Genomic DNA, 13,786 nt, shown 5'->3' on the forward strand with positions numbered 1-13,786 from the left:
AAAATATAACTTATATGTGTCAGATACTTCTCTAATACGTGTATCGAAAACATATCAGACAATTAATGTTCTTTGATGATGAAAACGTAGGAAAGGAGACTGATACAATTCGTGTTTTCTCTTAAGTATTGAATGTTAGAGTGATGTTACCCATATGTCTTTTTTGGGTAGTACGTATTTTTCTTTATGAGCAAATTGTTAGTATACTATATTGTTATGTTAGTTTTTCTCCTTTCCATAACTTGAACCCTGGATCTCCAACTCCTTAACTCTTAGCTCAACTAGCTTAATCAGTTAAGTCATCAATCTCATCCCCTTTTTGGGTAGTACTTAACTTAAGATATGTAATATATTGTCACTTGTTTGTTCAATTTGAGTAATTTGAATGTTAATTTTTTTTTTTTATCATAATCAATTTTAGTTATGTTTATATATTGTGCATTTATATATATTTAATTTTAAATTTAATTTTTAAATAACGTATCGCGGCAGTATCGTATCGGGAATTTTGAAAATTTTCTCGTATCGTCATATCGGTATCGTGTCAGGTATCGAGACTTCATAGTTTCTAACTTATCAAGAGAAAAAACCTTTGAATTAATATTTTTTTTAGTATAAAACAAAAATAGTAGATTAATGTCAGTGTTCTAGTTCTAGAGCTAAAAAAAGAATGTGATGCAACGAAGAAACATTTTATATTAGAGGTGTGTTATTCAAACACAAATTTGAGACACAAAATTGACACATCTTTCTTTTCACTCACAAAGCACACAAAACGACGAATGCAAAAAATATTAAAAAATAAATAAATAAATATATTTGTTGTATTTTTATCAAATAAACGTGTTTACCTAACATTTTCCTTTATATTAATGATCACGATTGAAACAGCATCTTTGCCCTTTTAAATTTTAGTAATGGTTAAAAATCGAATCACGTTTTACATTCTTTATTGGTTACATAAAAAATCAAATCACGTTTTACATTCTTTATTGGTTACATCACGTTTTACATTCATTAACACCAACTTGACTTTTTATTTATTTATTAGAGTTAAATTCTTTTTGTTAATAGAGTTTTTTTTTTGACGAATTGTTAATAGAGTTAAATATGTTTTGACACTACAAGATAATAACATTTTAAGATTAGTTTTTGCTTCTGAATTAAGGTCTGACAACAGTAACGCTTCTGAATTAAGGTCTATTGACAGGTCGGTACAAGCTCCTATTCGATGGAGGAAACCGGCAACAGGGAGATATAAGTGTAACATTGATGCGTCATTTTCATCTCACAGCAATCAGGTGGGTATTGGAATCTGTATTCGTGACGACGAAGGCCGGTATGTGCTTGCTAAGTCTATGTGGTTATCACCTATATGTAATGTGGATATTGGAGAAGCTTTGGGTTTGTTTCATGCAATCAAATGGGTTAGTGAGCTACAACTTGATGCAGTAGACTTTGCTCTAGATTCAATGTTAGTAGTGGACTATTTCAATAAAGGGGGATGTGATATCACGGAATTTGGAGACATTATAGGTGAATGTAAACGCTGTTTTTCATTATTTTTTACAAACTCTCATGTTGAGTTTAATAGGAGACAAGCAAATGAGGTAGCTCATGCTTTGGCAAGGGTAGCCACATCTCTAGCTAGCTCCAATATTTTTATTGATGTACCGACATGTATAAGTCAATTGATTATGAATGAAATGCTATAAGCATCTTTTTCTCAAAAAAAAAAAAAGATTAGTTTTTGCTTATTGTAAAAAAAAAAAAATTAGTTTTTACTTGATTGTCAAAAAAATATTAGTTTTTACTTTAGTAAAAAAAAATTATTTTTTACTTAATTTTAATAATTTATTTCCGTGCCTATTAAATTTTTCTTCAAATAATTTTAGTACTTTGAATAATTATTAACAATCATATGACTCCAACGTCTAATATTAAGTGTCTTGTTTGTAATATTTTTTTATTAAGTAGTTTAGTGATTAGAAATTTCATCTTAAAGGTAAATAAGTTAAGTGTCCGTAGTTCGAACTCTGGTTCATGCACATATATATAATATGATGTCCTACCAATTTAGTTAAGCTCACGGGAACTTTATTTGTAATATTTATATCTTAAATTATTTGTCTTATTATATTTTTAATACAGTAATATACTAGTATTTGTTGTATTTCAATTCATTCACATGAAAATGTTAACGGTGTCTTAAGACATAAGGAGTTAAAAGTACGTAGTATATTTGTTTGAAATTTGTATTTTCCACATTTTAAATATTAATTTTTTTATATCCTTTAATATAAAATTCCTATTTTAATATGTACTCTTAAGACAATTTGCTTACATTTTAGAATAGAGTTTGGAGTATATTTATTTTTGACAATAAATTATCAAATGGTTTTAAAACTCCAAAAAATTTCCCCTCACCTCTCTCCTATTAAAATGTATCATCAGCAAAATGAATGATAAATATGGAAATTCAGCCATTCTATAATCTTATAACCAACTAACTCCCTAGTTTTTACCGTCGTATGAGATATTCGAACAAGGTCTTCAACAACAATTAACAGCAAAAGGGGGTGGATGATAATTTCATATTTTTTTATAGCAAAATTGAAATATATTATTAAATGGAATTCAAAATGGATTGAAGTAGTACAATAAGGGGTGTATTAATCTCTATCCGAATAGAGTTTGGGTTGTCAAGAGCATGATGGGCCATTAAATGGGCCACCTTGTTACCATTCCTACCCACATGAATTAAAGACATAGAGTTAAAGAAAATTGCTTTTTAGCCCCCTTGGATGCTTTTAGGCCCCCCAATAATCCCAAAATACCCTCAATTCAATTTCGTATTCTAGAATCCGAAATTGACCAATTTCTTACGGAATCTACGTTCCGAAATTTTGATTAATGAACAAAAGAAAAGTTAAAAAATTAAAAATTAAAAATTGACATTCGGATCCTAGGATCCAAAATATAAAAGTTTATATTGTTAATGAAATTGACAAAATATAAAAAGTTTACATTGTTGATGAAACTGACAAGTAACCATCTCTCTTTTGTGCCTCATTCAATTCAACAACACATGGCAAATCACCAAATATAATCACTTTTTTATTATTACATCTATGAAGAAGCTAACACCAACTTCCAAACTCCTATGTTTTTCACTTTTTTCATCTCTTCACCACACTTTTTTTCTTGCACTTCACACCACTATCTTTCAATCCAAGTGCTTCTTTAGATAATCACCTTCAGATCTCATTCTGAATTGCCTTTACGATGGAACCAAACCAACGTAAGTGAGTTGTTGCTTCTCTCCCCAATTCAAATCCCTAATCACAATTTGACAATCAGTTTCAACTATAAATATAAATAAGGATGTCAATTTGGGGCAGCCCTATTATGGTCCTCAAATTTTTAGGTCCACCAGTGAACCTCTTAATTTGACCTGCTATAACAGGTTTTACTATTTTATTGGTTTGTGGGTTCCACAAAAGCTGAAAATTTTTTGAAAAAACATAACTTTTAAGTGAGGGTGGATGTTACAATTATGTCCTTGTAACTAAATCTTAAATCCAATTCATCTCCATCCTTTGAAGAACCACCACCGTATGCTTCTCAACTGGAAATTTTTATTTCTTCTTTTTTTAAATTTTGCTATTGAATAATCAATTGTACTTATTAATTTAATTCTTTTTGCAATCTAGCATATTTAAATCAAACAAGGCAAATAACATGTATATTTTGATTTCATTTGTTTTTTGCCTTTAATCTCTTCCCCTTCCTCCAGCCACGAGATCTGTGGACAATTTTATTTTGGCTTAATTAATCTTTTGGTCCCTTAAAGATATTTTAGGTTTCACAATGGTCCCTTAAAGAAAAAAAGGTTCGGATTGGTCCCTTAAAGACACACTTGTTTCTCAATTGGTCATTTCCGTCAATTTTTTACAAAAAAACGTTAGTTTAGTTGACTGAATTGTGGATGTCATTAAGTGTAAGTTGTTCACCAAAAACCTTATTAATTTTTAAAATTTTAACCATTTGAATTTTTTGTTATATTTGGAGTTAAAATTTAACGGAAAGGACCAATATGGCAAACATATATGTCTTTAAGGGACCAATCCATGTCTTTTTTTCTTTAAGGGACCAATCCAGACATTTTTTTCTTTAAGGGACCATTGTGAAACCTAAAATGTCTTTAAGGGACTAATTAACTAATTAAGCCTTTTATTTTTCTTCTTCAACAACTTAAGAAAGCCTTTTGTTTCAAATCTTTGCTGATCCTATTGAGAAAACTATTGATTTGGATTTTATGTTAATATTTGTTCAAATTAAAAACCTAAACCCCCAAATTTCTATATTTATCAAAGAATCACAAAACCAGTGATTTGGAGATTGGCCCGAAGAAGAGGTGCGAGCATGCCAAGATGAAAGACTATGGGTGGAGTAGATTTCAAGAAGTTTGCTATGTGGTTCAACTAGCTTACTCTATAATTTCTTTGTTCCATATGTTTATTTTAATGAATATCACTTGAATAGATATCTGTCAAAGTAAATAACCAAACCAAATTGAAAACAGATTACTCTATGGTGTAGCCGTGTATCAGTCTAGTAGTAGTAAAACATAAAACATACTCCGTAGTAGTATAAAGTATTACTCTTTGGTGATAGCATTTATTTGATAGAAAAAGAATACTTGCTAATTGGACCGACAAACGAAGGAGAAAAAGAATTTTGATTATTGAACTCCGAATGAATAGGTGGAATTTAATAAAATTCGAATTGGAAACGTGGCTTTAATGAAATGGTCATAGAGTTTCACAAAAATTATAAATTTTTACCGGAGATTTTGAATTTAATTAATCTGGCCGTTCAATATCACCTAATTGAACTAATAAACGATGGGAAAAAGAATTTCGATCATCGGACTCCGAAGGAATAAGTGGATTGTAATAACAGTCGAATTGAAAAGGTAGTTTTAATGAAAGGGTCATATAGTTCGACTATCACCCCTTTTTAATATGCACCCCTTTTTATCATTGAGAATTACATATCAGTATATCACAAATGTTTAATTAACCCCAACTATCATGACAAGCTTCCTGTCACATGTTTAAAGGGAAAAAAAATAAAAATTTGTACAAAAGACAAAACAAAAAAAATAAATTAAAATAACAAAAAATGCTTCATCTTCATCTTGCTCAATCAACGCTCCGCTTCTTCTCGCCAATATCCAAATCGCCGGCTTTGTGATTCTTTGATAAACATAGAAATTTGGGGGTTTAGGTTTTTAATTTGAACTCAGATTAGTAGAATAAGCCAAATCAAATGTTTTCTCAATAAGATCAGCAAATATTTGAAACAAAAACTTTCTTAAGTTGTTGAAGAAGAAAAAAAAATTGTTCTTAGATCCAGTGGCTGGATGAAGGAGAAGAGATTAAAGGAAAAAAAAAAATCAAAATATACATGTTCTTGCAAAATCGACACCACAATCCTTCACCATCACTACCCAAAACAACCAAAATCAAAACAGTAAGAGGCAGAATCGGAACAAGAAGGAGAAGAAGAAACTCGAAATCGCCGCCGCTTCACCGTTTCAGAATCATACGGTCCTTTCTTCAAAGGATGGAGATGAATTTGATTTTAGATCTAAGATTTAGTTATAAGGATATAATTGTAACATCCACTCTCACTTAAAAATATGTTTTTTTTTTATTATTCTGCTGCTTTTGCAGGACCCACAACCAATAAAATAGTGAAACCTGCTATATCAAGTCAAATTAAGAGGTCCACCGGTGGACTCAAAAATTGGGGGACCATATTAAGGCTGCCCGTCAATTTGATCCATAAATAAAAAATTTCATGAGAATTGTCAGGTTTATTCTTCCATTTATATATTATTTTTAATTGTATTATTTTCACACAATGTGTATAAATTTGTTTATGTTGGATATTTGAATTGGTCTCATTTTGCTAAAACAAATATACAAGCAAGATGTTGGACCAAATGTTTCAACATTAGTTACAACAAGGTGTTTGCTAAAGAAATCTCGCGCATTTAATACAAGCATCTGCTATATCTGGAAATCCACATAGGAGCGCGTTTTGATAAAGATTTGATCTGATCAGATGTCCTTGAAATAAGTCAGACTTAATGGAACAACTGTATGAGTTATCTTATCTTCTAAGCCATTCAAACACTTTTGGAATGTTTTGATCTACCTTTGATGATGATTGAAAATGGATCAAATTATCTTTATGATTGGAGGAGGAAGAGCGTCCTATTTTTCTTGAGGAAAGTGGAGCGTGCTAGTTGACTATTTATATGAAGACCAAGACCAAGACATCTTATTGAATTGAATTGAAAAAAAATACATTTGAGTTTTATATATTGATCAGTCAGAGTGTCTGTATTTGTTAATTGTGATTCTTTCTTGTGGATTCTATAACACAAGTTAAGAACTGAGTTTGTTGTGTGTGTTTTAATGTTACTCCTAAACTTTGAAGTACGGAGTTAACTGTGTGTGATTTACTCGAAGCTTTTAAGCAAGAGTAAAATATTGTGTAGGTGATTGTCACCACATCGTATTCAACATTGTATGAACAACACAAGTTGTGTTGGTTGAGTGGAGGTGAGATGAGATCTCATGTCTAGGAGTTCCTTGGCAGAAGTTGCATGAGTAGTGTCAAGGTTATAAGACGTAAACCGAGGGTTTGTTGAGGTCTTAGTAACTAGAGTTATTAGTGGATTTCCTTCCTGGATTGGTATCCCCCAGAGTAGGCAGTTGGCTGAACTGGGTTAACAATTTTCTGTGCAGTTTATTTACTTGCTGTCATTTTATTCATGTGTTATCAGATGTGCCAACAATAAGTACAACATTATTCGTAAAGTAATTGTTGGGACATCTGAGGGAACATCATTCCAGTGATACCATAATTTCAAGTTTATGTATGATGTTTATTATTGTCAAGTGTCACAATAATGTGTTCATTTTGTTTATTTGTTTTATGGTTAAATTTTATTTATTTTTTTACAACTTATTTTAAGGTTAGTGGATTCCCGTAGAAACTATGTGGATCCACAAAGATCAAGATGAGGGAAAAAAAAATTTGAAGCAAATGAGGGAAGAATATTCCCGAACGGGGAATGCGGATGGGATGAGCAACATTTTAGATGATAAGAAAGAGAGTGGTAAAATAAATTTTTGCCCTGTCACAAAAGCAGCCTTCATATGCAAAACCAATCGCCTTCAACAATGCAAAAGCCTCTACAGTGGTCGTGTCTGCAAATCCCTTTGGCTTCCAAGTTGCATAGGTACCAATGTTTACTCTTAAAATTTGAGTTAAACATAACTTAACTTTATATAATTAATTTACAATGTGATGATTGTTTCAGACAGATTATTTTTGCCGCGTGTATATAAATTATTGTTGGTTTGATAGTGAAAATCTGGGAACAAGTGATCCAACGAATTTTACGGAGATTCTGATATCAATTTAAAATTTTGGATTTGATTGAACTCAATTTTATAAAATCCATTTGTATGGTGAGGAACTCAATTTTATAAACAATTCTTCATATCATCTTATTCCAAATGTTAAATTTTTAACACTAAGAATGTCATAATAATGCTTAGGGAGCAATACATTAAAATGTAACTCATGAAAAAATGCTACAATATACTCCTTGAGTCCGACAATCCTTCAATAAATGAAAGAGTTAAATATATTTTATGTCCCTACAAAATAGTGACCTCTACGAAAAACGAGTTCAAAATTTGACTTTTATGGGCATGCTTTTTGTTACTTTTATTTTAAATTTTTTTCGTGTAAAAAATTATTTAATTCATTTCATGTCAACAATATTTAATTTTTTTCGTCAAAATAAAACAACATTTAAATTTTATTAAATGAATTTTATATGATATTTTAAATATGCATACAAAAAATTATTCAAAAATTTAAGAGTTTAATGTGTTATGTGTCACCCCGATTTTTTTTTCTCTAGAACTCGATGTATCACACCAATTTTTCTCTACATCTCTTTCTTTCCTTTGTATCTCTCTCTTACTTTCAGTCTCTCTCATCTATAAAAAATAATAAACAAATCAAGAGAGGGTGAAATTAAGAGAGATAGAGAGGAATGAGAGAGATGTAAAGAATTAAGAAGGAGAGAATCCAATTTAAAATAAATTAAGTAGGAAACAGAGCCATTGAGAGAAAAATAAGAAAAGTGAGAGAAAAATAATTAATAAAATATTTATTTTGGGGTGGGGGTGGATCGTGACCCATCTCAGCCCACCCCTGGTACTGCCACTGAGAGGGAAGATGAAGATCTTTATCACGTGTAAGTTTGCGTTGAAGCTTTTTTATAGTATATATAGTTGGATTCACTTGGTAATTTTATGCCGAATGACCGCTTATTTTGGGTTCAAATGTTTTGTGCTCATTCTAATCAACGGAAAGGGAAAACGGATTGTTAATTTGACATACAACCTATGAGTTATTTGGAAAGATAGAAATGACTTTATTTTGTTGTCAAAAATCCCGGTTTAGGAGATGTGGATGTGATAAAGAAATGGTCATGGGAGTGATTTTTGGTGACAATGGAAGGAGAAGCATGGAAGCAGAGGAACCAACCATCAAGACAATGGTCACAAAATTAATATAGTCCAATAAAATCTCATAAAATCATTAAAAAAAAATTTGACAAAATTGTCTCATAAAATCTCAATTCAATACACCCTTAAAACTCAAAAATCACATTATGATATTCAAGCATAGCCATAATTAAATTATGTTAATCATTTAATAAATTGTAAAGACTAAATACAGTGTCTGAATCAAACTTGGTATCAAAACAACACTTTTCTGTAGTCTTTCTCCTAAATAGTGTTCTGATGTGCAGTTCTGATAGTGCACAACATGTGTAAGAATTGTTAGAAATAATATAAAACCATTGATGTGGCCCTATCCTAACAGCTTAAGCTTTTGGGATAATCGGTTATTTGACATGGTATCAGAGCCTCTCCAAGATCCGTTGGGCCACCCGATATCGGGCCACCTACCATTTATATCCGCGTACCAAGCCCAATAGCGCTGGACGCGAGGGGGTGTGTTAAGAAGTCCCACATCGGTTGAGAGATGGCCTGACTAAGTGTTTATAAACTAGAGGCAATCCTCACCTTACAAGCCGGTTTTGTAAGGATGAGTTAGGCCCAATACTCAATTCTAAGATGGTATCAGAGCCTCTATGACTAAGTGGTCTAGAGTTCGATCCTCGCTCCCCTCACTTTCTAATTAAAAAGTGGAATTTAAGCATATGGTAGGTGGGCCTATGCATTATCCACGCTTCAAGCCCAAGTGGGCTCTTGCGTGAGGGGGCGTGTTAGAAATAATATAAAACCATTGATGTGGCCCTATCCTAACAGCTTAAGCTTTTGGGATAATCGGTTATTTGACAAGAATTACAGGAGAATGAGAACTGATCAAGGTAGGCGGAACTGTACTAAAAGACAAGCAATAAAAAGACAAACAAGGTAAGGATTGTGAATCTCACCGAACCAAAGATATAATCGAACAACATAATACTCCCTCCGTCCCAAAAAGAATGACCCATTTTGAATATATGCACTATTCATATATATTGTTTTGACCATATTTTTCTACTAATAAATAAAAATAAATATTAACATATAAGATGTTGTTAGATTCGTCTCGATGAGTATTTTCAAAATATCAATTTTTTATAATTTTTACTATTATACAATTAAAGATATTAGTCGTCAAAGTTATGCATTGGCATGCGTGTTTCGGTCAACTGGGTCATTCTTTTTGGGACGGAGGGAGTAGTTAATACATAAGTGTGGGTTAGGACTTAGGAAAGGTATCAAAATAACTATGATTCTCTACAATTAACTCAACAAAAAGACACAATGAGCACAAGACAAAATTTAGGTGACCTTCTAAAAGACAAAACAGGCATCTTTGTAATTGTAAACCTCGTCCTTTCTCAACCAAACTATGTCCTATGTGTTATTTCTTTATCATATTATTAGTAGGAAGTTTTTATTATGTTTAGTAACGATTAATTTTTATCATCGTGAAATTTGTGAATGTATAAGTGCTGTTGCGATCAATATTTTTTTGTTGTACCCTATTTGATTTGAAACAGGTTATGAAACTGGACAAATTAGGCAGCAAGGGACATGACAAAAACAAAGTTTTTTGTCCCTCACTGAACCACATGACAACTTTTTGTCCACAGTACAACTATAAAAAATAAGAAAATACCCATTTTATTTTTGAATATAAAAATATTATCGTCCTATATCTCTCTGGTAGAGTTTTGTCATGTATTATCTTGTTCTGTCCTGTACCGTTCTGTCTAATTCTTACTGTTTTACGAATCAAACGCACCCTAAGAGCTTTATTGTCGATCAAACTCATGACTGCTTATTTAAATGACCCAAATTTTTTACTACATTAATGACTTTATTGTTGGTGTAATTTTGTTCTTTAATATATTGCATAAACTTTCATATTTTAATTTTGGAAACGAAACCGTGAGAAATTAAGATCTAAAGCACATAAGCAAGCAATTGGAATTTGTGTATACTATTGTTAAATACGCCAATGCTTAATAATTTTTATGTAAGGTGATGATTTGGCTTCGGGTGCAAATATAAATGGTGGATAGTCCGATCAGAAACTTGATAGCATGCGATCCAACGGGTTGTGGAGGAGGTTATGATAGCATTTTAGAATTGAGTATTGGTTCTAACTCAATCCTACAAAATTGGTTTGTGAGATAAGGATTGCCTCTTTTTTATAAACATATATTCAAATCATCTCGCAACTGATGTGAGACTTCTTAACATTCATTGTTATCCGAGATAAGAAATATGAAAAGTGGATTTGTAAGATATAGTTCAACCGAAAATATAAATATTGTTAAGATAGACATTTTTTGTAGTACTTTTCAGTTCGAATAAAGGACTTTACAGTTGTGTGTGTGAATGTCGAGTAATATTTGTCACTTGTCAACATATACATAAAGAAAAAATAACCACACACTTAATTCCAAAATTACACTTTAGCTAAAGAATAAAATGCAGTTTGAGAAAATATTTTATGTCACCTTGGCAAGTGTTCTTTCTTTTCTTTTCTTTTTTAAATAAATCAAGAAAAAAGCATATATATTGAAGTAAATCAAATGATCTACCATTGGTCATTTAACTTCTATCTATCTACTATATAACCATATATCTTAGTCTAATGATTGATACAACACAATTCAGAGTGCAAAAGAATCATATAGTTGAAATATCTTCCTCCACACTCACTTGACAGCAATACCTTAAAAGTCCTACTCAAATAAGCCACTTATTTGGTGTCTGCTGATTGAGTGATTCCTCTCAATTCATCTGTTAAAGCTTCAGATTAGAAATAGTTTTAATGAGTATACCATTTTCTGTGGCAGCTAAGCCTTCCACTATTAGGACTAATAGGAAACCATGTTGTAGAAAGTATGATGTTATTGTAAGATCAGAATTAACCATGGCTCCAAAACATAGAACAACCACCTTGTTTCCTCAGTTGTCAAATCAAGGAGTTTCTGTTGCTGATTTACATGTACAAGAAGTTGTTGAAAAACAGTCTCAAACAACCAATTTTGACACTCTATGTTCTAATTTTAAGCCACAGTTTGAGCCTAGTTTTCTCAAGGATGCCTATGAAATGTGTAGAAACATTTGTGCAGAATATGCCAAGACATTCTATCTAGGTAACAAATCCTAAGTATTTACTTTCTAAACACGTATTTGGAATCACAGCGAGTTTAACAAAATCACGGTTGAACTGTGATTTTGTTGAAACTTCCAAGTGTTGCTTTTGGCAAAATCGTGGTGTCATGCTGGATTCTGTCAAACTCACTTTCAATCCAAAATATGCCCTCAGTTAGCCCAGCTTTCATGTCAATGTCATAGGATGATTCTTTATATTTATATTTGATTGATTTTTCTTAGAAATTTCATTGGTAAACTAAATTGGTACCTTGCACTATTTTTCATACCATAAGTTTGACAATTTTCATCTTCATTCCTTAAACAGGAACTTTGCTTATGACTGAAGAAAGACAGAAGGCTATATGGGCTATATATGGTAAGAAATTACGAAAAATAAAGATAGAAACCAAAATATGGTGATTTCAAACTTGTTTTGCAAGCCAAAATATAAATCTTATTCATTGAAACCTTTTTTTGCAGTTTGGTGCAGAAGGACAGATGAGCTAGTTGATGGTCCTAATGCCGACTATATGAGCTCTGCTGTTCTTGATCGGTGGGAAGATAGATTGGATGACATTTTCAATGGACAACCCTATGATATGCTTGATGCTGCTCTTACTGATACAGTTTCCAAATTTCCCTTAGATATTAAGGTAAGCACTAAAACTCCTTAGCATCAATTCTCATACTATCAGAATCAGATATTAATACTACTCGAAAAAGTTGAATTACCATATGAAAAATCATGAAATTCTAAGTGTTTTTTTGGTCTCTAATTTCTGTCGGTAAGTCAATTGCTTATGTTTCATTGCAGCCTTTTCGGGACATGATAGAAGGTATGAGAATGGATACAAGGAAAACGCGATACAAAAATTTCGAAGAATTATATCTATACTGCTACTATGTGGCCGGAACCGTTGGGTTGATGAGTGTTCCGGTAATGGGAATTGCCCCGGAGTCCCTCATCCCTGCTCAAAGTGTTTATAACTCAGCATTATATCTTGGTATTGGAAATCAACTCACAAACATTCTTAGAGATGTTGGCGAAGAGTAAGTTACTAAGTCTATAAAGATTCACTTTTCTGCTTAATTATTATATGATATACGGTGATCTAAACTAAAGAATTATATGATTTTGTTTGACTGTAGTGCTTTGAGAGGTAGAGTGTACCTTCCACAAGATGAACTTGGTGAGTTTGGTTTATGTGACAAAGATGTTTTCTCAGGAAAAGTGAGTGAAAGATGGAAAGAGTTTATGAAACAGCAGATTGCAAGGGCAAGATTCTACTTCAACTCTGCAGAAGAAGGAGCTTCTCACCTTGACAAGGCCAGCCGCTGGCCGGTATGTAAATTTTCTGAATCTATTTCTTGTTTTTTTGGTTCCATGGAGTTTACAAACGCACACACATAGCGCATCAACCATTTTTGCTAGAGCCTAATGTTTTTTTTAAGGTTAATAGTTTGGTTTATGTGTGATTTGCAGGTTTGGTCGTCATTAATATTGTATCGAAAGATCTTAGATGCAATTGAAGACAACGATTATGATAATTTAACAAAACGAGCGTATGTAGGACGAACTGAGAAGTTTGTGTCTTTGCCTGCAGCTTATTCTAAATCTCTCTCAATTCCCAAAACGGAGTCGCATCCTTCCTTCACGAGGCTTATGTAGCAAGCTTGTACACAAAAGCTAGCGTTATTTGTTTATTGTGCAAAATGCATACGACAAATTAATAACGAGAAGAACAATTTGCTGATTACAGACCAGTTTGGTATTGAACAGTTTTACTATTCATCAATGGTATCAAAGTTAGAAATTCAAGCCATATGGAAGCAAAGATGTATGACAGAATATATTTATTCTGTAATTAAATAATAAAATTGATGACAGTGTTGTATTAACCGGCGGAATTGACAGGTGAACCTGTCTCAACTACTGGTTATGAGTGATAATACAAATTATACAAATATATAAATAAAATACCTTCTTCACTGCA

The 13,786-nt window shown here is 32.0% G+C and overlaps 1 protein-coding gene across 1 annotated transcript; it reads left to right on the forward strand.

Annotated features, from left to right (window-relative positions):
- The first annotated feature begins 11,238 nt into the window (after nt 1-11,238).
- On the forward strand, nt 11,239-13,786 carry LOC123908676 (phytoene synthase 2, chloroplastic-like). Its single transcript, XM_045959390.1, has 6 exons — nt 11,239-11,791; nt 12,118-12,168; nt 12,273-12,445; nt 12,607-12,842; nt 12,942-13,134; nt 13,276-13,786. Exons 1-6 carry the CDS (start codon nt 11,464-11,466, stop codon nt 13,459-13,461), a joined length of 1,167 nt encoding a protein of 388 aa, XP_045815346.1. The 5' UTR covers nt 11,239-11,463; the 3' UTR covers nt 13,462-13,786.

This window comes from Trifolium pratense, linkage group LG2 (genome assembly GCF_020283565.1).
Source record: "Trifolium pratense cultivar HEN17-A07 linkage group LG2, ARS_RC_1.1, whole genome shotgun sequence".
NCBI lineage: Eukaryota > Viridiplantae > Streptophyta > Magnoliopsida > Fabales > Fabaceae > Trifolium > Trifolium pratense.